The following is a 27,935-nucleotide window of genomic DNA, read 5'->3' as shown; positions in this document are numbered from 1 at the left end:
AAAGAAAGCATGTAATCTACCTACCTGTAGATGAAAGACATTGAAACAGAACATCTCTCTGCTCAGTTTGCTAAATCAGATCTATTTTTCTTACTGCTTAAGTCAGATTGTGACCGGCTCCTCCAGACCTCACCAGCTATATGTGGCCAACCCACTACACACAGGGCTGTGTTCCCATACAATGCTTCTTGACCTCCACAAGGAGGGCAGCACAGGCAGGACATCAGAGCACATTACGGCTACCATCAGCCTGCCCTGTGCTCAAATTCCAGCTGCGGTTCAGTGCTTTTCAACACGTAGATCTGTGCTCTAAATAACCAGATCGGTATCATCACCCACATTTTATAGAGGGAAGTGGAGTCAGCAGGGCAAAGTGACCCAACTATGCTCTTCTTGCAACCAAAGACAGGCTCAGGAGGCTCAGGGTTCACTGCATATTGCCAGCATGCCCCTCTCTGCTGCCTGCTTGGAAGAGCCCAGCAGCTCAGGCCAGCCTGTTTGCTAGCTGGGGCATGCTTCAAGGAGCCACTGGCACCCTTCCCAGTGTTCAAACACATGGCATTAGTCTAGTTGGGTTTACTGGATAAATGTGTATTTTAAGGTCAGGTAGAAACATCCACAGCTCCAAAATTCAGCTTCTGAACCTGTTCTCCCACTGTGCGCTTACGAGACACTAAGGTTTATCCCTCAGGTATGGAGAAAACAAACAGGAAGCCTGGGATCAGTTTTAACGTACTGAAAATGAACTTCTCAGTGTTCTCTGCCACTATTCCTCATTATATAGTTTAGATGAACTTTTCAGATAACCAAGTTTGAAAACAAGCCCACTAGAGCCTGGAATTTTTCCCATCCTAAGACGCTACAGAAGCAGGCACAGTTCAAAGGCCAACAATCACAGACAGCACTGTGGGTGCATTAGTAGGAAGCATCAGCTGCTGTTACCTTCCTGTTCTGAAACACTCAGACACCCTCAGGATGGATAATCAGGGCCACCCACCAGCAAAAGCTGCGGTCCCTCCGCAGACACAATTCCTTCGTGCAGAATTACGACCAGAGCACTTCATCCCAAACAGTTCAAGACTCTTGGTTAAGGACAAACTCACCAATCACGCCGCTGGTGTCAAGAAACAAGTGAAAAAAATACAGCTCTTATTTCACAGCCTGTACCCTGTATCATGCTCTGTCCTCCTTCCTCCATGCTTTGGCAACAAGCTCAGGTGACAGAACGCTGCATTTTTCAAGGAGACAGTCTGCAGACACTGCATGGCTGAGGTTGCTCTGTTCATCCGTGACTATAACGGGGTTTTCCAGGCTTTCAAAAGATGCTTATTGCTCTACTGTCTTCACGTTTCTTCCAAACTTTCACAAGGACACAATGAAAAATAATTCTATTAAATGTACTGAAGCTACCACATACTTCATTTTCAATTATAAAAGCTGCCTTCTCAGCTGAAACCTGCTGGACAAATGAGAATTAAGCAACTAGTTTAATGTATATTCTGGCTGTGTTCCTAAATCCTAAAAGCACCGATACATAAAAATAAAATTAAATTCCCTATTTCCCAGTGCATAAAAAAAATTAAATTTTACAGTAAAATTTGTTCTCTCCGTTATTTAATTAAATTAGAAAGTACTGCGTTTCATAAGTCTGCATCTTTATACCAGAAAAACAAACAAAACTCTGATCAGGTTTTAACTCTGTCAGTGATGTTTTCCTCACCCATCTCTTACCTTCCCCCCATCTCAATAACCCCAACACCAGCACTTGGCTGAGCTGCAGACCTGCATGCTTTAACTGAACGTTGGGAAATTACTCATACACCACTTGCATAAGTGAACTTGTGTGAAACAGCCTGAATGAGGACAGCAGACAAGAGATGTTTTCCCCACCAGTTAGAAGACATGGCAAGAAGGCACAGGTTTGCAGTTTCCATCTTACAGCAAAGACCATTATCAGTGCTTCATGCCCTGAACTGATCAGCAGTTAACCCTGCAGCAGTATGAAAGAAGGCTTCAAAGGCATCAGGGGAAGAAACGTTACTTTTTCACTTGGTATTGGGAAGGAAGAAGTGGTTTAGATCAGCTTCACTTTTAGCAGAAAAAGGGTGGGGTGAAAGCAGCAGACAGAAAACGTTTACGATGTGGTTGTCACAAAAACTCTATTGCCAACCTCAGGCAGCAACGGAAGACAGAAATGGTACAGCAATCCTCCCAGAGTGGGACAGGAAAGATTCTGGAGAAAAATGTTATTTTACATCAAGTTTCAGCTGAAGTCAAGGTAAGCCCATCACACACCACAATTCCTCTCCCTCCTACCGAGCTGGCACTGAGCAATTGCCAGCTACACCACTTGGTCATTCCAGTGCTGGGTGGCATCGTCAGAATGACACTGCAAGAGATTTCCACTTATTAGCATGGGTGGCCCGAAAGGAAGAGAGATTACAGATCTGCAGAGATGAAATCATTCAAAAGAAACAAAACAGAATTTGCAAGAGTCTGTCAAACAATGCTAACACAATGGCCGTGACAAATGAAACTCACAGAGTAAGATTTCGTAATTAAAGTTCATTTATTTCTTCACTTTTTTTTCCTTAATACAAAGCTTTGGCATCAGCAAATTTTTATGAAAAAATAGGATGTACTAAATAAACGCTTGTGCTGCACGATCGATAAATGAAGCATAAAAATAGGTGTCTCTCCCCAAGGCAATCATCCGGAAAGCACTTCTTCAATACCATTCTGCTCTGTGGGGCACAAAAAAAGGTACAGAATATTTATGTTACAGTTAGCACTGTCAATACTCAAAAAATAAAATCCTGCAAGAGGAAGTTAGAGAGAAATAGCTAATTGCACAGTGCTGGAGCATTGGAAAGGCTCACTCCTACACCTTGCAATGCTTGCCCTTCCCATAAAAAGAGCCAATCAAGCAGTAGGCAACAAAAGGAGTTGCAACAGAAAGTAGAAATGCAACTCCCATGAGAACCCACATCTGGTGGATACAACAGACTACGATTCCTTTGTCTTCCTCCTAGCGATGTGGAAATACCAGGGACACAGATATTCCTGTTCCACATGCACACAGCTTATCTTCCTCCATGCTTTCCCAAGCTGCTCTGGGGTGCAGATTAGCAACATTCAGCTACAGCTAAGGTGTCAGCTTGCACACAGTTGGTTGCAACCTCAAGAATTTGACATGTGAAAAAAAACCCCCAAAAAAACCAGCCAGAATATTTGAATAGGCTATTTGAAGATCTAAAACTTTTCCCCATTAAGCTTTTTTGGAATTAGATTCTCCAAAGAAGAGAAAGAGTCACAGATTAGCAGAATGTGAAAAACTCTGATAACCTCAAAGAAGTTGCACTACTTTCCTAAAGATTAGCTTGAGACTGTCCAAAAATCCTACACTGGAGGCCACCAGACATCTTCCCATCCTGCTGAGAAGGGAACCTTAACACTTTTGTGGCTCTTTGGAAAGTATTTGTATTTATTTTTTTCCTCTCATCTCAAAACCAAGAAACTGGAATTATCTTTACAAAGCCATACTTCCATACTGCACAGGGGAGCCTGCCTTCCAATATATCTCTGCATCTAGATCACAAGTCCAGATGTTCTGTACACCTCAAACAAGAACAGCCAGCTCTACCTAGCTCATGCATCTGCAGAACACATTTATACTTGCCCACACACAGAACTATGAAGGAAGACTGGAAATCACATGATAATCATTTCTGGCCCAGCCTGTCTGAAGGGAAGCAGCAATGAGTCCATAAAAATTAAGAACGAATTGGTGTCTGTAAGCACTCCAGTGAGTGCAACTCTTAAGCATTTAAAATGAGAGGTCAGAAAACAGGTCAGCTCTACCCACACAAGATGCAAGAAATGGTTGCGAATCATTGCTTACATGATTCTCTCCTAAAAGTTATAAAATCATCTAAATATCTTTTTTTCTCAGCTGGAAGTGAGCTCACTGGGGGGAAAAAAGATTTATTTCATTTATTTCTTTTTAAAATATCAAATGACTCAGAAATTGAGGTGGGAACTGTCAGAGGTAACGGATGGCAGCAATTCCTGGTTCTGCTGGGTGAATTTTGAACACAGGGATTTAATGACAAACCCAACTCTTCCCCAGACCACTGATTAAAAAAAACCCAACACAACAGATCTACACACTCTCTTTTCACCCTCCCTCATCTGTACCTTGTGAGATCCCCTCAGACCATTCAGCTAACTAGATATTAAGGAGGAATTCAGATGTTACCCTGGAACCTACTGCTGGAGGCTTACATTTGAGAAAGGCAGAAAAGGCATTTGTCATTTTGATAAGTGCATATTCATATATATACACACACATAATTCCTTGTTTTGTTCTCATGGTATTCCTTCCCAACGTTGCCTGTGACACAAACCCACCACAAACGTACAGAAACAGCCAAATGTTTACTTACTCATTAGCATTCAAGCTAGCTGTGGCTTTGATGATCATGTAGCAGAGTGTAAGGGCACTGAGGAGGCCAAAACTGGCAATAATAAACCATTCTTCTGTTGACAAAGGAAAGGGAGGAAATCACTCGTGGGAGAAGGCTTATGTCAAAGCGATGCCAACATTCCCCTCAAACACCACTGGCGGAAGGCAAAGGGCTTCTAAGCCACGAGTGGCACCAGGAAGCGAAGCAGAAGGAGGTTAGCCACAGAGCTACTGACGGGAGAAGGCTAGCAAAGAAGAAGTGGAGAGAGGTGTGGAAAACAAGCATGGCACAACAACATCTCCTGGCTGAGCCCCAGGATTGGCGATAAAGAAAGATTACAGTGTGAAGGGAAATGTGGGAACGAGGGAAAAATGTAATGAAATCTCAGTCCACCCCCAGGTCAGGAGGTGGACTGTTATGGTTGGTTGGGGTTTGCTGAGATGTGTCTCTTCACATAAGCATTTACTTTCACACTTCACTTGTGTCTTCACCCCCTCCCTCCTCAATAAATGCCACGTTACTTTTAAAATAAATAAGATAAGATCACTTATTTGACAGTAAAACAACTACAGTTTTCCACATAATAGACAGAAAAACAACAGGAAATATAATTTCAAGGTTAGTATGTAAGTACAGACATTAAAAACATAAAGATGACTATTAAAGAATGTTCTCTACTCAAAGTTCTCTCCTGGAGATGAATTTAGCACATAGTAACACAGTGAAACACAAACACCTTTGTGAATATGGCTTTTGGTTTAACTTATATGCATCAAAAAAATGTGTCATCCACGAAATCTAAACATTTCAACAGCCTTTTCTAAAGCGTTATTTGATAAACACTGTCAGCATGAGCTCTTGCTGACATTTCTCATTTTATCCTGGCATCCCATCTGTCAAGGTAAGTGCTATGGTTGGGAACAGAGAGCAAAAGCACCTTCTGTAAAACCAAGCAGTTGAAATTGCAGTTAAACTGCAGAGTTTTCCCATCCATGACAACAGAAAGAGCATACAAACAGCCTTGGTGTCTGTTCAAACTGTTCAACACAACTGAAAACACAATGAATGACAAGTTGAACTGCAGGTCAAAGTGACATACTGGTTTGGGAAAGGATCTAGATTACACGTTCGGATTTCTCCTTCTCAGATCAAGACATTTCTAGTCCTGGGCTCTGCGTTCTGTGAGATGAGGTTCCTTTAGTAACATTTACCTTGCTCAAGTGTCTGAAGAGACACTCTGTAACGGACTGCATCAGTTACACTGCTTTTACTAGCAGTGGATAGCAGCACTGGCTTCAAGTCCAGATTTTAGATGCACATAAGGGAAGTACAAGGAGTAAACTAGACTGAATGAATTCTATTTCTGCAGTTCAGACAGAAGAGCAACCATTCATGTATCAAATCAAGATTCCATTGCATACAGAAAAATGATATAATTCCACATAATGTTTTTGTTACAGAGCCATTATATAATAAAACTCCAGGTAAAATCCAGTCAGTGCATATTTCCCATGCTGTAAGCCCTTACCCATAGGAACAAGTACAGCAGGAATAGTATCCTGAGGTCATATGACACTTGGACAATACTCAAATGTTGATATGTCAAAACCAGGTTTTTTTAATACAAAAACTTTGTGAGAAAAGCCATCTGCTAAGGGACACCAGAATTCCAGCAGTAATGCTGTCAGGAGGAAAAAAAAAGACTGCAGAAGTAATAACTGGCTAAGATGTTTACACACGTATAAATTATTGGATGTCTTTTGGAAATGGTTTTGGCAACCCAGCTTACACTGATCACCGAATTCAGGAGGGCTGTTCTGCTGCCATTTTAGTTCACCCTTTGTTCTTTGTATGCATTTCTAAATGGATACACGATTAATAATGGAAGTGCTGGCACTGCTGCAGGCAGCTTTGGTTTGGAGTGCCCAGGGACACCGAGCTCACCTCTGTTTCTGCAGGAAGACCTTTTATCACAGCCCTGCAGCACAGAGGAGAGCAAAGCAAGAGCCCCGTCCCAGGAAAGCCGTAGAAAAGTAACAGAAGCCAAAGCAAACTTACTTGTTACAGCAATGTTGATCTCTCCCGACCTCGGAGTGAGCTCCCCATCCTGGGGAAGCTGTGACATGCCGGAGGTGCGCAGGGGCTCCAGGCTCAGGGAGCTGTCGTTGGCGAAGTCGCCGAGCGCTGAGCGCCTGCTGGCAGGCTGGCTTCTGCTGAGCCTCTCCATGTCAAAGGCCACGTTATCTGTGCACGGCACATTGGGCTGAAAAACACAGCGATCCCTCTTTACAGGGAGGAACACTCTACATGCAATGATCCCGTAAGGATAAGCGCACAAACGCCTCATTTTGCTGCTGCAGCTCAGCTGCCTTTGGATCACAGGGTAGAAACGTGAACAGACGAGCTCTTCCCTTTTTCTTTTACTTCTTTCCTCGAAAAAACACTGCTCCTACCTGACAGTTCTTTACTTATATGGGAAAAACACGAAAAATCCTCTTTGAGCTTTTTTTTAAGTCTATTCCCTTGCGAATCAGTCAACAAAAGCAGTACTCTGAGATTCTATGTGCCAAGGGCTGGTTAATGCACAACCAAGGAAAGGCTGCTGGCCTCGGCCATGGCGCTCTGCAGCTCTGGGCATGGATTTAACGTGCCAACAGATCTGAGAGCATCTACAGGAGAGCACAGTAAGAACAAGAGCTTAGAGAGAAAACAAAGGAAGACTGAAAGAATTTGAGAAAAGGGAAGACTATAGAGAAAGCAGTAGATTTACAACAGATTAAGAATCTAAATTCTAAATAGGAACACTATAGAATATTCTTAATAATCATCTAGGGGAAGAAACAATCACTAAAAATGAACTTTATCAGCAGCACAAAAAACCTGGTAACTAATGGCAACACAGCCCCAGACCCTTCTGACTAAGAGCACTGGAACATCCTTCATCTTTTCTGCTCTGAAGACATTCCTTCTGCTCTGAGTCTCAGAGATGGAAGGGAGAAGAGCTTGTTCAGTCCAACTTACCACAATTCCCAGGGCCTTCAAAATGTTCAGTTTACACATTGGACACGTACAGTGCTCACTGAGCCACGGGTCCACGCAGGCTTTGTGAAAAACATGCCTAGGAGAACAGACAAGGCACATATATAACTCGCAAACCATTATACTACGTCATGAGAACTACTTTGATGCACTTCTAAATTGTTTCTTCAAGTCAGCAGGACAAATTCTGGAATTACCAGCAAGTTGTGCTAACTGCAGTAAAAAAAAAAAAAAAAGAAATAAAAACCTGAAGCTCTTGCTACCAGTTACAATCTCCATTTCCAAGCAGAACCTGGTGCTGAATCAGGAAAGAGGACTGCAGATCCACCAGGAGTCAGTTTCATTTAAAAGCCAACACTAAAGTACTTAGGTTTGATGCTGTAAGTGCTTTATAATTAGCACATCTAAGTGAAGAGAACAAGGTTTTGAAAGGCTTCTGCCTACAATTAGCATTGCTTGATATCTGTAAGGAAATTAGCAAGGAAAACATGCCCATCATACCACGGCCACAGGAAACCAAAATCTTTCAGAAACAGAAATGGCAAGAGGAGCTTCTGTTTGCACAGCAGGAGCTCTGCATTGGTTTACACCATCTGAGTCACATCCACAGTACAGACGTAACTGCATTGGATGGGTACAAACCAATAGAACACGGAAGGACTATGCAGACTGCAACATGCCTACCCTAAAGAAGTTAAATCAACCCTCCTGCTGGCTTTCCAAGATGAGCAGAAGCTTTCAGCACATACTCAGGAAAAGGTACTGCTGGACTTGACGCGAGTCAGAATTAGAAAATGCTCATGGCTGCCCAGGCTGAATGGCTGCCTATGATAAGAGCACACACTGAGGAACGTGTTGGACTGCTCTGTCAAGCACATTTAGCAATGTAGCCTTTAGCAATGCAGCCATCATGAAGAACAGGAGAGGTATATTGTCTACAGTTTAAATACTTGCACAAAATACAAGTGTCTCCCATTATTAGTTCTTAGCAGATTCCCTTATTACTCACAGAACTTCAAACTGTGTTTAGAAGTCCTGGGTGACAGAAAATGGTTTGAAATCTTCTGAAACACACAATGATGCCATTTTTCTGCATTGGGAAATTGCGGCTTTTAGTTGCTTATATTTCCTTTTAAAATTCTCAAAGGCTGTCTCTGAGAGCAGGACAAAACCCAGAACAGCAGACAGTGGGACTCCACCAAGCAGGAAAACAGCTTTAATATGTCGTTATCAGCTAATCAGGGCTGCAGAAGCACTCAGATCAAGCAAAGCAGGATACCCATATGGATGCCAGCACGGGTCCACTAAATGTTACACGTTCTTTTCAAGTCATTAGCAGTTTGACAGAGTTCAAATGCACCAGGACAGTTCAACTCTTCTGGCAACCTCTTTATTCTTTGCTTTTAGCTCCTAAGCCTTCTAGGACATTTATTAATGCATTTCAAAAAAGAGCAGTGCCCCCAGGGTTATTTATTGATTTAGATCAGCGTGGCTCAGCCTACTACTTACGCTGTGTCTCTGTTGCTTAAGCAGCTTACTGATACCATCATCATGGCTCGGGCTCTGTCTGGCTTTCTCTTACAAAAGTTAAAGCAGTTACACAGCAACTAAGACAATAAACACGTGAATTATTTTTTAAATTAGTCTGACAAAGTGAGCCCTTGCATTTTCTGCCATCATAAACCTTCTCCATCTTTATCCCTCTGTCACTTGGTCAATAGCAAGCTATCCAAGACCATAAATCTCAGCTCCCAGCAAGCTGCCCTGGGTCACAGCTGTAGACGATGCTCCTGCAGGAGCCATGTGTCTGGGAGCAGTGTGACACAGCTGCAACACCCAGCCAGCAGCACTGCAAGAGCCTCCCATGCGGGCAGGGCTCCAAACAGGTGAGCTGCAGGTATTTTTCCGCTCTGTCAGCATGCCTAGGAAACACCATAACCCTCTGTTGTGCCACACAGCCTCATAAATGCTTGGGATTGCAAGGGGCAGAAGGACAGCCATTGCCATGGGTAGCAGAAATGCTGCTGGAAGGACAGCAGGGAGTGTGACGTTGCTGCTTTTTCAGCAGCATAGAATCAGACACAGGTGAATGTGGCTTAGTCACTTTCGCCACTTGCTGCCCCCATTTTGCCCAGGGCAGGAAATAGTAAGAATTAGGCTTAAAACTCATTTATTTTAGCACAGTCAATATTCAGCCTCATCCTACCTAAGAGCTTGCTGCTCTTTATAAGCACAGCGATCTTCCTTCCCAGACCATCTCTTGCCCTTTCCAATGTTTCTGTGCTTTTCTTCAGTTCATCACTTCACTGTCACCCTCCCTTATCTCTTATCTCTACCTTTCCTTCACACTACCTTTTTCCTGATCACTGTTAACCCAGTGCCCATCGTTTCCCAGATGCTGTGTGATGCTGAAGTGGAACAATCTGTTTAAAGAACACTATCCAGAAGGCTCGACTTCAGCTACATTCCTTCCAATGTTTGCATCCACTGCTTATTCTAACTCATAAAACGTTATTCACAGAAGACAGAACTGCACTTCAGTTCTCTAAGTCCAGGGAAGAGGGCTACCTTACCCCTGCGCATGAAAAGCTGTAGGTATGGATTTAATGATCCTGATGGGTCCCTTCCAATTCAGGACGTTTTGTGACCATACGCTGCTCGTACTGGACATATTTCTTTCCGAAGAACAACACGAATGACTGCAAATACTGCACTAGAGTTTCTATCATTTTCATCAGCTGTATGTCTGTCCAAACCAGACACCTCTCCATAGAGATAGCGTGACAGACCATACTTAACTGGAGAGAACAGTTCTTGTATCAAAGGGAAGCACCACTTTTCAATCAATATGTCAGCGATTCCTACTGTCTAATGATTATAGCTTCCTCAAAACACACAGTAAGGACTGCTAGCCCTTCATTTGCTTCCTCTTGGTTGATCCCTTTTCTCCGTGAGAAATTTATTTTCTCATCCACCTTTGAGATTCTCCTCTTTTTTTTTTTTTATACTAGGTTTGCATGTTGCACCAAAAAGGAGACGTCAAAATGTCAGGAAGTAGAAAGGGGTTAAATCTCTAAAACAAGACGTGAGGAGACGCACCTCAGTAGACTGAGAAGTTTTATATGCAATCTGAAATTCATCTGGCTTATCTCTGCAGGCACTGGTTGCCCCTTCGCTCATTCTACAAGTGTAAAAAAAATCTTTTAGAAAGTATCCATCCCAATGTTCCATCTAACCAAGCGAGGTCTGCGCTTAACTCAAAGCTGAACTGAAGCAGATGAAAAGTGAGATTTCAAAAAGAGAACTAGAAAGTGAACATGAAAGTCACTGCGCAGCCTTCAGCAGGAATGCAGTCAGAGCCTTCCCTGACCTTATATTCTTTTGAAAAGCAGAACAGAAAAGGAACTGTGGAAAAGGCTGAATGGGGCATAGCAAGGAGGGGAGCTGTGCATAGGCAGCAGCCAGGTGCAGCCCCCAGCTCCCTGCAGCAGCTGTGACCAGGGGGCTCTGCCTGCAGCACCATGGCTTGCAGCAGGCATCTGAAGAAAATGGACTTGTAAAATGAATACACAATCATCCTGCTCAAAAGGTCTGTGTCACATCTGCTGACACTAGCAAGACATCTGCGGCTTGGGCAGTGCTGGGCACTTATCTAGTGAAGTGGCCTTCAGACTCCATTTTGCTCTGTGCTCAGCAGTAGGAGATGGTTCCTCATCAACTGTGTGCTCTACATTGGCAAGGACCCCTCACTGACCTCTCCTCAGCATCAGAGACTGAGGAGTGGGATTTGTGAGCACCCACTGCAAACCCTTGAGTCTAAACCCTGAGTTCCATCCATCAGCCTTGTGGCTCAGAGCTGGTGAACAGTTTCCAGAAGTTTCTCCTCTGACTTCCAAACCTTCCTCATAAATGAAGGACTAGGGCATAACTCACACAGGCACACTCTACATGAGATCACAATATATGACAAAAGTGTCTCAAAACTCAACAGTTGGGAATATATTTTAACGGGCAGGAGGATGTCAGCTTTGAATGAGTAAAAATGATTGAACTGTAGGAAGAAATGGACACCCGTCTGCAAGATCCAACCCCCCCCAAACCCTCCTGAACTTCCAAATATTTTAATGGTAGTTTCTGTTTTTGTTGGGTACATTAACTAAACACAACACTACTGAGAACCTAAAGCAGTTCATTGTTTTCCCCACAGTCCAAGAAATAAAGAACAGAAAAAAGTAAAAACTAATTAAGCTTGGTTTCAGAATTAGAATACATACATATTTTGATTTGCTAAGATAGAAAATATTGTTTTCCTCTTAACATAATAGAAACTCATTATGAATTAGAATTAAAGATATCCAGCTACGCAGAGCAGCCCATAGGAAGATTCAGAAGACTGATAATGAGCTGCTACACACTGCTGCTGTGTGACCCAAGGTTGACTCCAACTCCATGACTGAGATGCTTCTAGTGCATCATGCACACACCAAATTACTGGGTCCTGGCTGTATATATGCAACATAACATGCATTTTTTTTTTGTGCATTGGGAGATAAGGAGAAAGCTCTGTATATCAGAACGCAAGGGAAAAATGACCTTGGTAATGCTTATGGCTACCAAAAATTACCCAATCACTGAAACCAACAACCACGAGGATAAGCACTTAAAAGCATCTAAGAGCAAATATCCCATAACTGAAGAATGGAAATGAACTGAAAACCTGTAGATGTCAAAAGGGCAAAAAAGAAATTGCTGTGTTTTAAGCACCAGTACAGAGCATGCAGCAAGCAGTAGTCCTCAAGCCAAGAATCCATTGCACTGGAGAGACCAAAGACAGAGAGCACAGCGGTTGATTGGTGTCAAATGAGGTACAAAGGCTGGAAAGACTGCATCTGCCTCCAGCACTATTTCGGAAAGCCGCAGCAGCACTGCACGGACACTGCACAGAATGCTGCTGCACCTTGTTCATCACACTTCTGTTTGTCTGCCTGCTGTTCCAGCCCTTAAACCTGCCCCAAACCTCAAATATAAGCAGCTCCACTGCTAACGCCTGAGCCACTCATCTGCAGACCTGGTTTCATACAGTCTAAAATAAAATGGCTGTTATTAGGACAGGAAATAGCTAACATACGTATCTAGAAATTACAGTGCATATTTAACATGAAATGAAGCAAAGGAGCAAGAAGGAAAAAACAGTTTCCAAACAAAGCAACTCTACTAGCTTACTTGCACGGTAAAATGCGAACAACATCGTTCTGCTTGTAACTCTCAATGCAGACAGCACAATGATCAAAGTCTGGGTCTGTCTCCTAAAACAAACAGAATGAAAATTCAAGTCAAGAGCTTTGGCTGTGACAAAGGTAAAAGTAATTGTAATTAGTACAAGAACCATGCTGTGTCAGAGCAAATATTACCAAGAAGACACAGAAATGATGGCAGGGTGGTTGCATTCCAACACGGCTCAGGAAAGAGAAGTATCTCATGCACACAAAACCATTCCCCTTCACTCGAAGCTGATAAGCGACCATATGAAACATCAGCTAAGATATTTACAATATCCAGTTGAATTCTTGTGGTACAAATAGTAGGGATTCCCCTATAGGAATCACCTCAGCTTTGAGGTAAAAAAAAAAAAAAAAAAAGGGTTGGGTTTTTTTTTTTAGGATAAGCTTTTTGGGAATTCTGCGTGCCAGCTAGCACACAAAACCACTCAGTCACAGCTGCCAGATGGAGCACAAGAAGTACTTAAGTGAGAAAAACTCCTTTGAAATGTGCAAACTTACAGCATACAGCAAGACCACGAGTTACACAAAACACTGTGCCATACGATAAGCAGTCTCCAACAAGGAGGGGAAGATCGGAACACCAGGGGAGAAAGGAAAAGCTGAAAAATACACTGTTTCCTCTAACAAAAATAAAACACGATGCCCACGTTTATCATGTTGAAATATCATTATACCTTATCTCCCTTCTTTACTGTCCTGGTTGTCAGTTTACCAACAGCTTTCTTGGCAGCATCTCCAAGGCGACGCTAATGAAGTGACAAAGGAGAGAACACAAATTAGCTCTGATAATCAAGCTTCATTACTGCCTGTTATAATGACTTATTTGGGCTCGATACTGCCACTGCAATAGACACTGACAGTGGGCCAACACTGCGATTAGCAGCATAAACAGCAAAGCCCACAGTTAAGAGATTTGTCAGGAAACAAAACAACTCAACAGCAGAGCACAGGAATGCACTCAGTGTGTGGGCAAAAAGCTCACACACTGCACAGGGCTCCGCAGAAGTCACCCAACACGTGTGACAAGCTAACTCATCCCAGCCTGTAGTACAGGAGCTGAAGCAATGTGCCCCCAAGTGATTTCTGTCATCATCCTCTCCTATTGCTTTTTATTCAGCATGCTAGAACATACTCTGCTCTCTTAGGCTTGAATTTTTTCTCCCCCCCCAAGCACAGACTGATCTTGTTCTGAGACATAACAGATCCTCAGCGTAACCTAGTTTATCCTGCCCTTACCTGAAACCACTGCTACCACACGAAGCACAAGTTTGTGGGTCATGAAATCTGAAAGATCTGATTTAGACCAGAATATAGCCAAAACGAATGCTGGTTTCAATATTAACCTCACTCTGACAGCAAAGGCCAAGCTGTTTTTTGCTGTTTGCAAAATGACCACCTCTGGGTGCACGCTGCCCTCCTGTGCAACCATCACCAGCTGCTGGCCTGTGGGTCCCAGGCACTGAGCAGCACAAAGCTCGCATCTTCTCGTATCAGGAGACTGGGTTTACATTTACTGGAAGAAAGGAAGTTCCCATGTTTTGTCTTTCACCCCTCTTGTACTGAACACTCTGCTTTTGAGAGAGACCAATTCTAAGAACATGAAATGCACATGCCAAAATTCCCCACGCAGCTTGGATGGAACAACCGTGCATTTCTTGTACCTACCTACCTCCTATACACTTGAAAAGCCAAGTTCTTCAACTACCTCGCCCCATATAAGCACTTCCTTTCTTCCCATATAAGCTAAGGCTGTTTTTATTGGAGAAACACAGAGGCCTCTGAAGGCCTTTACAGCAGTATGTACCAAATCAAGGACTGGCCAACTGCACCAACATTATTCTGGAACTACACAATTCAATTTTTGCTGTTGTCTCCACAGAAAAACAGCTCCTTCATTTCATGGGGATTTTTAGGACACCGATGCGTGAGGTATCTGGAGTACCATGCGGAACAGAGGTGGGACGGGGAAGCTCTTCGCCTCCTAAAGGAAGAAATCTCATCCTAACTTCAACACGTGAGAAACCAGTCAGTATAAGCAAATCTAAGCTGGGCATCCTGGAGCAAGCATATTGGCTCCAGCACTGAAAGACACAACACCGAAGACTGCTGAAATGATTATCATGCACAGCCAAAGTTGACTGCTAAGAGAGGAACAACGCTGAGAAGGCACGGCAGGGGCTTTCCGTGACCAACACCACCCACCTGAGTCACTGGGGGTAGCACATATAATTAGCCATGCTGCCTGTGTTTGTACTACGTGAAGTCTTCGAAAATCTCCTCCAACTGAGAAAGGATCAATCTCAGCAAAACTCTTCCAAAACACGTATTGTATTCTCACATGGAAGGAAATCTGCTAATGGCAACTTCCATCTCCATTCAAGAGATCCACCTTTTCCACCTTCTAATTTTAACAGGACGTTTTGAAATGCTAACCTTGGGGACACTGAGGATTTGCTGTTTGGTTAAGTTTTAGGGCATAGGCATGCAGCGTATGCTTGCTTTAAAACCCACATCAACCTCAATGGAAAAAGGGCACCAGTACATGCAAAGGAGTTTTGTACCTCGGTGGAAACGCACAAGAGTAACCATGTGAAATACCCATATCTACTTGCACTATCTATAAAACACAGCATGGTTTTGATGGTTTTTAATTTATTATTATTTTTTTTTTCTTAAACAGGTGCCTCCAGCCCCAAGCTGTGATCTTGTTTTTCAGTTAAAACAAGTTATTTCCCCACGCAGCCTTCTCTCTGAGAGAGCTTTCAAAGCTCTTCAAAAACAAGCCGGAGCCATCGCCACCTCCTCATCAAAGTTTAATAAGCTCAGCTTTTTAAACCACATCAAATTTTCATCAAGTTTCTCCTGAAAATCTAAAGAAAGAAGAAAGGTCACAAAAGCCCCCTCCCCACAGAGCAGCTGATTTGAGATGTTTGGAAGAAGCCTCAGACCGCTCAGGGGATGCAGCAGGCACAATTCAGCACTCCACAGACTCTCCTGGAGTCACAGTTCTATTTAAACTTCTACCGCCCCAAGGGACCACACCAAGTACCAGCCACAGCTCGGTCACTTCAGAATGACACCCCGAGGAAAATCTAACGGGACCGGCAGCATCAGATGCTATTTCCAGAAACTAGAAAGGAAATCCTTTGTCGCAGTTGAGGCTCTGTAATTCTGCGTTTGTTTTACGTTTGACAAAGCGCTGTCAAGAGCCAAAAGAGCTGCCCCACAGTTTGCCCTTAAAGGTCAGTCCTAAATCAGAGGAAGAGGGACAGCAGCTAGAGGTCAGCAGCTTTGTAAGGCACCCTTGACAGAGATGCACAGAGCCAAAGAGAGCAGTCACTTTTTTCCTCCTTTGCAATAAAAGCCAGGACACACTACTGAGACAGCAGGTCATTGAGTCCACGACAGTAAAACATTTACTTGTAAAGTTTAAGCCATATTTACACTGATGACTTCACTTATTCGAGACCTCTGGGCATGGGTGCATTTAATTCAGATCTAAGTTCTTACAATAACAGAGAAAAAGAATCAGAAAGGCACACTGGACAAAATATTACTTAGCATATATGACCAAGAGAATTAGGCAGTCCTTATCAAGTATCATCTTAAAGTTAAAGTCAGTGCAGAACACTAAGGAACTCTGTACCTTAGTTTTCTTACCCTAATATTCATTAATTTACAGTTTGGGAACAACAACTGAACTACCTCACTTATTACTAAAGCTAGCCTTAATAACAGATGGAATGAATAACATTAGCTTTGAACTCCACCACACCATATAAGCATAAGCACAATTTTTCACTCTCCATTTCCAACGTCCATTCCGAGAAAGCAATTCTCCACAGAATACTGTACACAGCAACAACAGCTCCAGAACACGGACAGGAAAAAACAAAATGCCCTTACCTGATTCCTATCACGTGCACTCGTGTACCTGATCTTCTGGATGAAGTAAAATATTAACCACGCTGAAGAAATTATCATCAAAACAATGAAAGATATTGACACAAAGACTAGGGAGCCCCGACTGAAGTTCTTTAGAGGAACACGGGAACCCACTGCTATGGCCATCAGGACAGAGATGTTCTTTTCCAAGTAATTCAGGATCTCCTTTACTTTTGATTCTGTAATCATTACAGCAACAATGTCTCCAGTTCCTATAAAAAGAGAACAAAAAATTAACTAACATTTAAAATCCACAGAGCATGATGCCAGTAAGATTTTCCATATGCAAAACCATTTGGTAAATAGTTTTATCCAAGTCATGTATGGCATACTGTGTGCTCAACTCAAGGCTCATCCTTCCAACCCAAGCTTTCCAGGTATGCCAACTGTTTGCAGCTGCACACGTGCTACCAGGTAACAGTGCTTCCCACACTACAACAACTGTGCACAGCCTGAACAGATCTTAAATCGTATACTTGGTCCAGATTGGAAGCTGTGATTACTTGAATAGGCAACTTAGAGAAAAAACACATTTGGAAGAGGAGCGGTGTCAGCATACACAGAGCTGAGCCGGGGGAGTTCGGAAAGTTCCCCGATGTGGTGATGAGGACATCACATGCACACAGACTGCCAAGGACCTACAGATCACAATTCCAAAGAAGCCAGAACTTCACCCCCACCACTTCCCATAGAAGCGGAAGTAGAACAAACAAGACTGGCTGGAAAGTGGAACAGAAATTAAAACTGAGCAGAATTATGAGAACTGATTTTATCATCCAACCAGAGACGTGCTTAATAAAGTAGCAAAGAGCTCCTGAGACAAAAAAAACTGGTGTGCCGTTCTTCCTCATCCAGATCTGTACTGAAATCCCTTCTCAAGATCTATTTTCAAGATGCTGGTGAAGGCTGCTCATCTGCTCCCTCCATCTGTCTGCACCAAATCACATTCCCTAAAAGAGGAACAGTAGAATGTGGATGATTTCAGCACTGCGTTCTGGCTTTGGAGCAGATTTGAGCCGGAGAACTTGGCGTGACAAGATCCTGTGTTAACAAAGGGGATTTCTTTTAAGTCCTTTCATCAGAACCCTATTTTTAAGAAGTTACTGTACCCAGAATATGAAGTACAAGAATAAAAAGAACAGAATCTTTGAAACTGAGGGCACAGTAAGTAAGGGTGACAAGTCCAAAACCACTCATTTCCCCCAAAAGGGAGCTTTGCTCGAGCTGCATAAGTTGTTTAAGTGTTACTCTGCTGCTCTTCCCATTCACAGAGACAAATAGTGACTGTTACAGTCACTGTCCTCAGTTTTCAGAGAGCGCTTCCAGTATACGCCTTAGAGCTGCCAGAACGCTCCTGACTTGTCCAGCTGAGAAGTCCTTGCACTTAATGACAGGACAAAAATCTTCCTTTCCTGCAATTTCAAGGTACTGTACATGGATGCAGCATGCACTCCTGCAGCTCGGATGATGCAAGATCAACCCAGAGCTGATAACTGCCTGATGCCCTCCCCAGGCGTCACTTCATTTCCTCACATCTCCTTCTGATAGCAAAGGCAGAGGGATTGTTTTCCCCAGGGCATATGTTGCACTATGCTTCCCCAGGAGGTATTATTTGGCCCACGGCATCACGTTCCTATCCAAGTATCAGCCAGAAGCTCTCAGCACAGCATCCTGACACGATTTATACAGCTACCCGTGAAGCAAAGCTGACTAAGATTTTCTGATACCAGTCCAGTTCCGCCTAAACTAAAAGCTGAAGCCTCCACCTATTCCCTGCTGCCTGGAGAATGTGACAAAGCTGACAATCTGCCACATGTTTTCTATAAGGCCCGGCACAAAGGGAACCTCTGGCATCTCTGCAAAGCCATTTGCATTCCAAACAACTCAGCTGCAAACAGCCCAAGTGCTACTGCTGCCTCTGACCCTGTGAGAGCCAAGGAGAATAGCACAGAAGAAAAATAAATTGTGCCTGCTTAACATCCTGAAACTCAGTGGAAACTGGGACTTGGTTTATCCGTATTCTTGTCAGGGGCATCACCCTAAATAATTATAGCAAGAGCTCCTTGCTTGAGAAGAATTGGGGGCAGGAGGAGGCACTGACTTATTTATTTTCAGCACCTTGAAATCTTGCATTTCTGAAACCTAAGCAGAAAAAAAAATCCTCAGGTGAATACAGACTAACAGCGCTTGAAGAAGTTAGAGTGTGGTCTTTATATAAATCTGCTGAAAACCAATGCTCTCCTGAGCAAAGAATGGTGCCCAACTAAAAGGAGCTGGAGCACTACAGTCAATGAACTACACAGCTAAGCAGGAAGAAGCTGGACAGACAGTACATCCCAGATAAATGTTGACACCTGCAAATATAAATCAGCTGCCATCATCCAATCCTAAACAGCTCTAACTTGCAATTTTACTATGTGCATACTTATTGGGATAGCTACACAACTCTATGTATGGAAAGGAAGTTGCAATTAATCATTAAGCCTGTGGAATACAACATCAAGACAGGAGATGAGAGAAGGATGCAGAAGGTGAGAAGATACTAGGAACAATGTAATGGGAACAAAGCAACAACCAGAAGTTTCCTGTAGACCTCTGTAGAGCACCACAGAGATTACTTTGCTGGCTCACCATATCTCCTAGCACTTTCAGAAAGTCAACTGAAAGTTGTCTCAAAGGAAGATTCCCAGTCTCACCACCAGCAAACAGTTGTCCTTGCCAATTTCTCTTTATGTTGATTCTCGACTGCCAGACACTTCTCTGAAGCTCCAAATACAGACAGCTGTGGGAAGGACACCAAGCTGCAGACAGACATGGTTCAAAGAGGGGACTTCAGGCACCTTCCACCCACCTATCGCCCCTGGGAACAGCAGGCAGACAAAACATAACTACCAAGCAGCAGATATTTGCTTTTCTCTTGGGTGCCCAAATGGCCTAAGCAGCTGCTTGGTCAAAGCTGTGGGAGAAGGGGTGGTGACAATTCCTGAGCTGCTGCCAGCACTGCAGTGCTGCAAAGAACCTCCTTGCAGACAGGGAAGGCAAATTTAAGATCCCAGCTCAAGAACAGCACGTGCAGGACCACCTGTAAAAGGCACTGAGTGGTTCTGATGGGACGAAAAAAGATCTGCAGAAAACTGAGAATTAACCCACTTGCACCAAAAAGGTGAGCACTTTTCTGAGGGCTGCTGTTTTCAGCTAAAGTCTTTGTAACTTCCTTAGCCTTTAACTGCACTTGCTGATGCATGTTGCAGACACACCATGAAGCACAGACTGCACTCAGCTCACACTTGCAAAACAACGTTGTTCTCTCTTTAAGTAGCAAAAAACATTTAATTGTAACTGAAGCATTGCACTCTGTTCTGAAAAACCCAAACTCCACACACATCTATCTGACACATTTTGCAGATGTCAGTTACAAAGGCCTGCAAAACCCCCAACTTTCTAATAAAAGTAAAGAACAGTGCAGACAGTTGCTTTCTGGCTGGGTTCAGGGTGTGATTCAGACACTAAAAGCCAAATCACAATGACAGAGACACCATAATGATCACGTTAATTAGGAACTGCCTGTTTTCACAAACCATTAAAATTCAATAACCTCTTAAAGCGTTTCTGAACACGCATCAGAAATGAACACATGCACACTGTTCAGCGTGCAGGAAAGGGATCAACCTGTGCCAGATTTCTTAGATTAAAAAGACAGACCACCACAAACAGCAGCTACCCAGTAGGTCTGGTGGAGCACACCTGACCAAGTGATTACAGACCTCCAGTGGCCCTTCCAAGCCACGCTCAGTGATATTTTAGACATACTTGCACTAGAATAAAAACTGACCATACTTGTGAACTCCAGTGATCCACATGGAAAACACTACCACCATGGTCTACATCTTGGCTACTACAAGCAGTGAGTTGATGAAATCACTGTGAGCAAGTTCCAAGACTCCTGTGAAACAACCTTGCAGAGGCAAACACAAAACCAGAAACTTATAAACAAAGGAAGAATGTAACTGCTTCCCCTCCACCCCCATTCCCCAGGAGAAAACCTCAAAGTAGTTTTTTGATTTGAAGGACGCTTGCTCTTCTTCTATCCCCAAGGAATAGAATACAACTGTCAGAGAAGGTTATCTAAAAAGTCCCGTCTGCAAGAAAGATGACAACTGTGGAAATTAACACAACTCTGCGAACTCACCGGCCAGCAATAATAGAATTTGGGGGCCCACCAAACATTAAAGGAGAAAACAGGAAACACAAAACAAGCACTGTTGTTATTAATGAAGCTTTGAGAGACTGAGTGGGAATTTTTTTGAATGTCCCTGAAGACATCTGCACTGAGATGGAGGAGAGGGAAGGAGAGGACACTGCGCTGAAGACAGCAAAGGACACGTGGAAAGGGCGGCCCCCCAGCCACCAAATAAATAAAACAAATGAACACACCATCAGAAACAAATGAAAAGCAGGAACAAGGAATCCAACTACAAGTCAGAGGAAAAGCAATTAAAGAAAAGCAGAAAGTAATGACAAAGTTGACACAAAGGGATATGCTGATAGTCACAGAAAGGTCTTACTGCTCATTTAAGGGTGACACTTCCAAGCTCAGGCTTATATCTATGTTAGAAAATCAACCTCATCACAATGAAAATAACTCTACATGTTAGCACTGCTAGACAAGGTGGGCTCTGAGAATGCACATCAGTTCCACAGTACTTACCAACAATGGGGAACACACAAATTCTTCAGGTATTTTAAAATTTTAGCCTGATACAAACCAGAAATTCATTGTAAGAATGAAGTCTTATATTCTAAAACAGTCTTTGTAAAAGCAGACAGCAAAAAGAAGAGTCTTGGCATATGGGCACAGTGATTAACACAGGTCAAGCTGCACAGGTTTTTATTTTGATCTAATCAGAAAGGAAGAGCACACCCAGAGCAGCAGCACCACTGCAATGGTAATATGTTGTCTGAGATGCCCCAAATCAAATTCTTCTGAAAACAGAAACAAAACCATAGTATTTGTCAGTTCTCAGTCCTAAACAAGGCAAGAACTTAATGCCAACGGGCATCCATTTTAAAATGAGACCGAACAGCATTTCAAAGCATTTTTCTTCCGGTTGTCTTTATAACACTGTAAGCATTGAATTCTTGACTATATATGTAAACATTTACTGCAGGATATCTGATTTACACAGTGTCAGACACCAGAACAGATGTTCCAACACTACCGTGAGAAAACAGTTAAATGACAGCAGCATAGGAAACTGTGAGCTAAAAGCCACGTTTTGACGGGGTGCGTTGGTTAAACACAACCTGCAGAACCACCACCTGCCCCCAAACACTGAGCAGATATTTCCAGAAATCACAAGACTCTTTGCTATACAGACTTCTGCAGAACAACCCAACAAACAATTGTGCCCAAGGCCAAGACTTGAATCCTGACTGCCTCCTCAGGACAACAAAGCAGCAGATATTCAAGCCCAGTGAGGACCAGGCGCCAATGAATTGCAACAGAAATGCAGTGAAGTTATGCCTGCAGAACAGACAAAACTCTGACTGCAGCAAAAGGAAACTTCAGGGGATTGATTCTGCCATGGTAAGAGAGGACACTGGACTATAACACCTAACCATGGCCCAAGGCACGGCAGCGAAAGGCAGTGTGCACTGCTAACAGCAGTGTGGGAGTTCTGAGCTCTGCTCCTTCCGGAGCAGCATATGATTGAGGCATGTAATCAGAAAGCCAGGAAGGGCAAGCTTTCCAAAGATGGGCGTCACAGAATTAACTTCCAAGCAAACAGAGCCCGATCAGGTTCTTGTTGTGCTAACTCATTACATGTTAAAAAAAAATAATCAATCCATAGGTGACAAACAACAATCTTAGAAGTGGGAACAAGCCTCCCCGTGCTGATCCTCCTGCACTGAACAACAAACTGTGCTTCGGTACAACGTTGCTGTCATACTTGGAGATCAGCCCTACAATCTGCTATGCCCTGCAGTTCATAAAGGGGAGCTACACGGCAGGATCCACTGACAAAGCTGTTGGGCTGCATTCACAATTCAGCTGCTGATACATGATTCCATAACCCAGTTGCTCTGTTCTGACACTCAGTGAGAGGCTTCCTAAGGATAAATCTGCATAAAATCCAAACCATCACAAATCATCCTGTTTTATTCCCAAGTCCAAACACCACAGACACAAGATGGTGGAACTATGGCACTGCATTTCCTCAAGCTTAGCTGTGTCCTAATCTCACCTGCCTCTGCCACAGCCCAGAGCACCCCATCATAGCCAAGGGACACCCACCAACTCCCCAGGAATCAACACAGCGTTGGTGGGTGAAGAAAGGCACTGTGCTTGGATCTCACCATGGATCCTTTGTAGAGAAAAGGGAAGATGTGACACTGAGGGATGTGGTCGGTGGCATGGTGGGGGTGGGTTGACAGTTGGACACGATTTTAGTGGTCCTCTCCAACCTTGATGGTTCTATGATTCTATCATTTCCTCTTTGTCAACCTCAGCCAGATAGCACCTTGTTTATACATACCTTAAGACATATAGCACTACTAAAAGAATTAAGATCCTCCCACTAAGCCCAAGATGCACCCAGAAGGGAGTTTCTGAAGACACTTGATGCTTAACTGAAAACTGACTGTCTTCACCTGTGCTTCTGGAACAACATCCAGAAATTGTTACCTTAGACCTGGATTTAACACCCAAACACGGATTACACTCATATTTTTGACTGATGAAAAAACATTAATGCAGACCTTGCAGGCCCATCCATCAATGAAGACATACTTGGATTTTGATATCTAAAACTCTCTGTACTCCTGTATTTTGTAATGGAAGTTGTAGGCGTCCTTCATTTTGTTTTTCCTGGATAGCATTCTCTATTCCCACTGATGTATGTTGGAACCAGAAAACGCAAGGATTTCTAATAAGAGCAGTCTGTCAGGGTCTGCTATTTTCTTCTGTCCACAAACAGCCTCAATACAGATCCATCCATCTGACAGTGTTTCCAAACAAGTCCAGCAATCCCACAGGACATGTGGTGACAGAACCGCACCCAAGGATGCTACAAAGAGTCTTTAGAACTTAGCAAACAGTAAATTCATAGGTTTATGTAGAAATGTGATTCCATAGCATCCATGGACTTCAAGAACTACTCTGCTGCTTGAGCACAGTCTTTGGCTAAGAAAAAAAAAAAAAAAAAGTAATTACTTACAGTCATTAATGGTCCCACGGGCCATTTTGCAGTCACAGAACTAATTACCCTTTCAGCTGGATAAGGAAAAACGAGCCCAACTTGTGTTATTCCAGCTGTGAATGAGGTGTGTACCATGCAGGAACACAGGGAAGAGGAAGTTCTGCAAAGCACTGAGCTTTGTGCACAGATTTCCCTGCCTCGCCTTGAGGAAAGGTTTGTTTCCCCATGGCACAGAGTGTGTGTTCCCAACACCTCTCCCCACATCCTGCAAAGTGTCAGACAACTCCATCTACTGCATGACAGATTTTCCCAATACACCTCCAGGAAACAGATCAACTGTTGTTGTTGACGTATGTTCCACAGTTTTCAATTAGCACATGTGAACAATTAACAATATGAAATGATCAAAGACACGCAACTACAGTGAGACTACTGCAGATTACTTATCCTTTCTTTTAAATCTCCAAATACAATGAGTTGTTTTTCCTGTTTTGGACACTAATATTTCAGGGAGAAAAACTGAGAGCAAGAACAAAACTGTAACACAATGAAATTTTGAGCTGTGGATTAAAAGTCCAGCAGTGCAATAGATTTACCTGATGAGATGCCTGCAACTTTGTGCTCCAGGCTGTAGAAGATTTAGCAGTTTCAGGTAAATTCTCTCAACAAGGCATCCTAGCAGGAGCTGTTTAAGTAGTTCCAAGAAATTTCTCTAGCACTGATAAACTCTACCTTTTGGAATCCAGCAACTTTACTGCAATGCTTTCTTTTCTGCTTGTTGATCTTTTTTGTTTATATCTGTTACATAAATTCTGAGTATGACTTTTTAATTTTAGAGGCTTCTGCAGCTTGTATTCTTTCCTATAAACCCAGATAAAAATCTGGATGTTAATAGAGTTCACGATAAATTTTAACTGCTCTGTGCTTTAATAGGGTTGTCTCCATCACATGGAGAAATCAGAAAGAATTAAAAAGCTCTTTTACATGCATTTCCTTCCTATTCCCATCATTGATTATCAAGGAGTCAGCTACTAAATATTTTCTCCACCACATCAGCTCTTTCTACATCAGACAGTATTTGTTCTAACTTCTATTCGAGGTAGCAGGCAAAACCACTCATAAAACTGCCTTCCTGCCAATGATATCACAGCCCAACATAACCTGTGCTGGGAAAAGGTGTCCTCTGTCAGCCTAAGTGAAGGACATCTGCAAGAATAAGTCAAGTTGGTCTATTTTACAAGTGAACAGTAATGCACACAAGGATACAGACAAAGAAAATGTTGCAAATAGATCAGCAGAAACATTTACAGGAAGTTTTACCAACTCCTTCAAGTCAATACCTCCTTTCAACCTCAACCTGAAGGGACAGAGACTTAGTGGACACAGAAAAACCCAATTTTGATGCTAGTAAAAGGAACTGTTCAATTAATATGGTGATGAACCCAATTTTGATGCTAGTAAAAGAAACTATACAATTAATATGGCGATGAAAGCCTGATTTAAGAGTGATAGCTGCTATCTGGCCACCAGAAGGAATTTATATTCTGTTAAGCCATATGTTGAGTAAGAACAAATTTCCACAAGATTAACATTTTTAAATGTGTGTTCAAGCATAAAATAACTTGGATAAAATATTAATCCCATTGCTGAGAACTGCTTACTGGGCTGTTTTCATACGGAATCACCTCCCTGCAGGTTCAAGATGGGCAGCATATGTAAATCTATATAATATTTTCATTATTTTTAGCACAAACGTTGCTAAAGCTGACATTTGGAAATTATGCAAAGATCAAAGTGGGGAAGCAAGCAGCTCTCCGGCTGTGCTATCAGCACCTGCTGTTTTCCTCTCTGCTCGACCACGAAGACAGAATACTCCCAAGGCTCTGCACCTAACAGTATAAGAACTATGGTGCAGAGATACAAAGTGATGTAAGGCCTATTTTTATCTGTGGGAAGAAAATAGACAGCCATGAATGCAGACATCATAAGACAGTTGCACAATTATGCTGTGAAGAATGCATCTTTTTTTAAGGAGGCCGTGTGTCAGTACCCTACAAACAACATCAGCTTGAACATAGAATCACACAACTGTCATGGATGGAAAAGACCTCTAAGATCATCAAACCCAACCCCCTCCACCCCCACTGACCACATCCCTCAGTGCCACATCTCCATGTCCTGCAGCTGTGCCACTGCATTGCCACTCGTACAGAGAAGAAATCGCTCCTAATATCCAACCTGAGATTCATGTAACAGACTCATCATTCAAGCATAGGTTCATGAATCAATATTGCACTTGAACACCAATCAGAGAGTTAATGGACCACTAGATTCCAAACCTTCACTGTGCTGAAGCTAACACCAAAGGACTGGTCTGCATTTCACAGTGACACGTACCTGCAGTTCACTGGGCAAACAGGAAACCTGTCATGGGCAAATACTTGGAATTAACTGCCATGATACAACATTCTGAGACACAGCATAAGGCACAAATTGCTAACACGAGACTGCAGACCTTCATACAGGTACTTCAAAGAAAGACCAGAGCTGAAGGCTCTGGAGGTGGGACTTTTTGCTTGCAAAGTACCTGCAGAAAGGTCTACGAGGATACATGAGTTAGAAATAGTATGTCAACAGCCTCAGGATTGCCACACAGAGGTCAAAACCTCCCCGAAAAACTCCTGTGGTGGACAGAACTGGGAAGGACAGACCACACCGAACCAGAAGCCACAAGGCATTTTCCATATATGATGTCTGGATGGAGAGAGGGAAAGAGATGCACAACCACAGCACCTCTTTACACAGAAGAATTCTACTTGTGTGATAATATGGAGGACATCACTCAAATTCCAGATACCAAGTAACACCCTGCACTTACAGAAAGAAAACTGAAAACCTCTGGGAAAACAAACAACACCCAAGTCAGCAAACACAGAAATATCCCTTTCTGATTAGGCTGAGTAATTGTGAAGTGAGAATACCTAGGAAAACCAAACTGCCATTATTAGAACTACTCTGAGCAATCATTTATAATCATAGATATACTTTAAGTATGAAAGACCCACCCTGCTACACTAATTCAGCAGTAATGGCATAATTTTTACATGAATAGACCAAAAAAAAAAAGTAGAATCCAGAAGAAAACCAGAGACACTGTTCTAGATCAGCAATGTTAAGTGCTCTAGAATCAGACCATCGGACAACTGCACCCCGAATCATTAAGGCTTGAGCACCATACAGGAATCAACAAAGATTCATCACAGGAAAAGAACTCTCTGAAGTGTTGCATACAAGTGTGCAAGCTCAGATTTGGACCTAGTGTTTGAAAGCCCGCATCGTGGACAGCCGGATGGAGACACCCTACTACAGGAGCTCCCCGGTCCTGCTCAGCGGAATGTCAGGCCTGATGTTGTACCACGTCTGCTCTCCATTTCAGCAAGGTTAAAAGTGCTGACTGCTGAGGTCCTGCAGGTTTTTCCTTATACCCTGACACCCATCTCCCCTCTGCAGAAGCACTCCTCACTGGATACACCAAACCAAAATACTCTCTTCCACAATTACTGGCTTACTTCACCGAAGACATGTATCACCTACATCATTAGAACAGGGGCTGCTTCCCACAGCATCATCCGTGCGCTTCAGCGACAGTTTATGTGACCAAACACGGCAGTGGAAGAGCCTGCACATATTTACCTTGATGAGTCATGGTGACGGGCTCCTCGCTGGATATATTGTTGTAGATGACCACGGCGGTGGCATTGTGTGAAGCTGCCCGCAGAATCTTCTCTCGGAAGGTACAGTTCCCTCGCTGCAGCAAAGCGATCCACTGCTTGGTGTTGGGAGGGACTTGGAAACGCGTCCGAGGGTCACAGCCCAGGCGATCTGCAACTGGAGGAGTCGGATGCACATTCAGACAAATGGCAATTTGCTCAAACAGGCAAGAGAGAAGAAAATGACGCTGAATTTATGGTTGTGCACTAGGAAGCTGCTGCCCTCAGGTTAAT

At 43.1% G+C, this 27,935-nt stretch overlaps 1 protein-coding gene across 2 annotated transcripts in view; it reads right to left on the bottom strand.

The window, feature by feature from the left end:
- The window catches only part of RNF130 (ring finger protein 130), a 36,980-nt gene that overhangs the window by 2,784 nt on the left and 6,261 nt on the right, over positions 1 to 27,935 (bottom strand). The window contains exons 2-9 of one of the 2 annotated variants that reach the window (XM_042826199.1): positions 27,625 to 27,819; positions 16,694 to 16,944; positions 13,462 to 13,533; positions 12,729 to 12,811; positions 7,488 to 7,584; positions 6,525 to 6,729; positions 4,446 to 4,539; positions 2,558 to 2,744 (exon numbers count right to left, since the gene is read on the bottom strand). In XM_042826199.1, coding sequence (XP_042682133.1) covers positions 2,729 to 2,744; positions 4,446 to 4,539; positions 6,525 to 6,729; positions 7,488 to 7,584; positions 12,729 to 12,811; positions 13,462 to 13,533; positions 16,694 to 16,944; positions 27,625 to 27,819 — 1,013 coding nt within the window. In that variant the 3' untranslated portion in view covers positions 2,558 to 2,728. Of the gene's footprint in view, positions 1 to 2,557; positions 2,745 to 4,445; positions 4,540 to 6,524; positions 6,730 to 7,487; positions 7,585 to 12,728; positions 12,812 to 13,461; positions 13,534 to 16,693; positions 16,945 to 27,624; positions 27,820 to 27,935 lie in introns of those variants that run through there. The other variant, XM_042826201.1, reaches the window with a different exon arrangement.

Source organism: Centrocercus urophasianus, unplaced genomic scaffold (genome assembly GCF_019232065.1).
Source record: "Centrocercus urophasianus isolate 14NV4802_14NV808 unplaced genomic scaffold, USGS_Curo_1.0 seq_26, whole genome shotgun sequence".
Lineage (NCBI taxonomy): Eukaryota > Metazoa > Chordata > Aves > Galliformes > Phasianidae > Centrocercus > Centrocercus urophasianus.
Note: the sequence above shows the minus strand (reverse complement) of the source record. Positions and strands in the feature narration are given on the sequence as shown.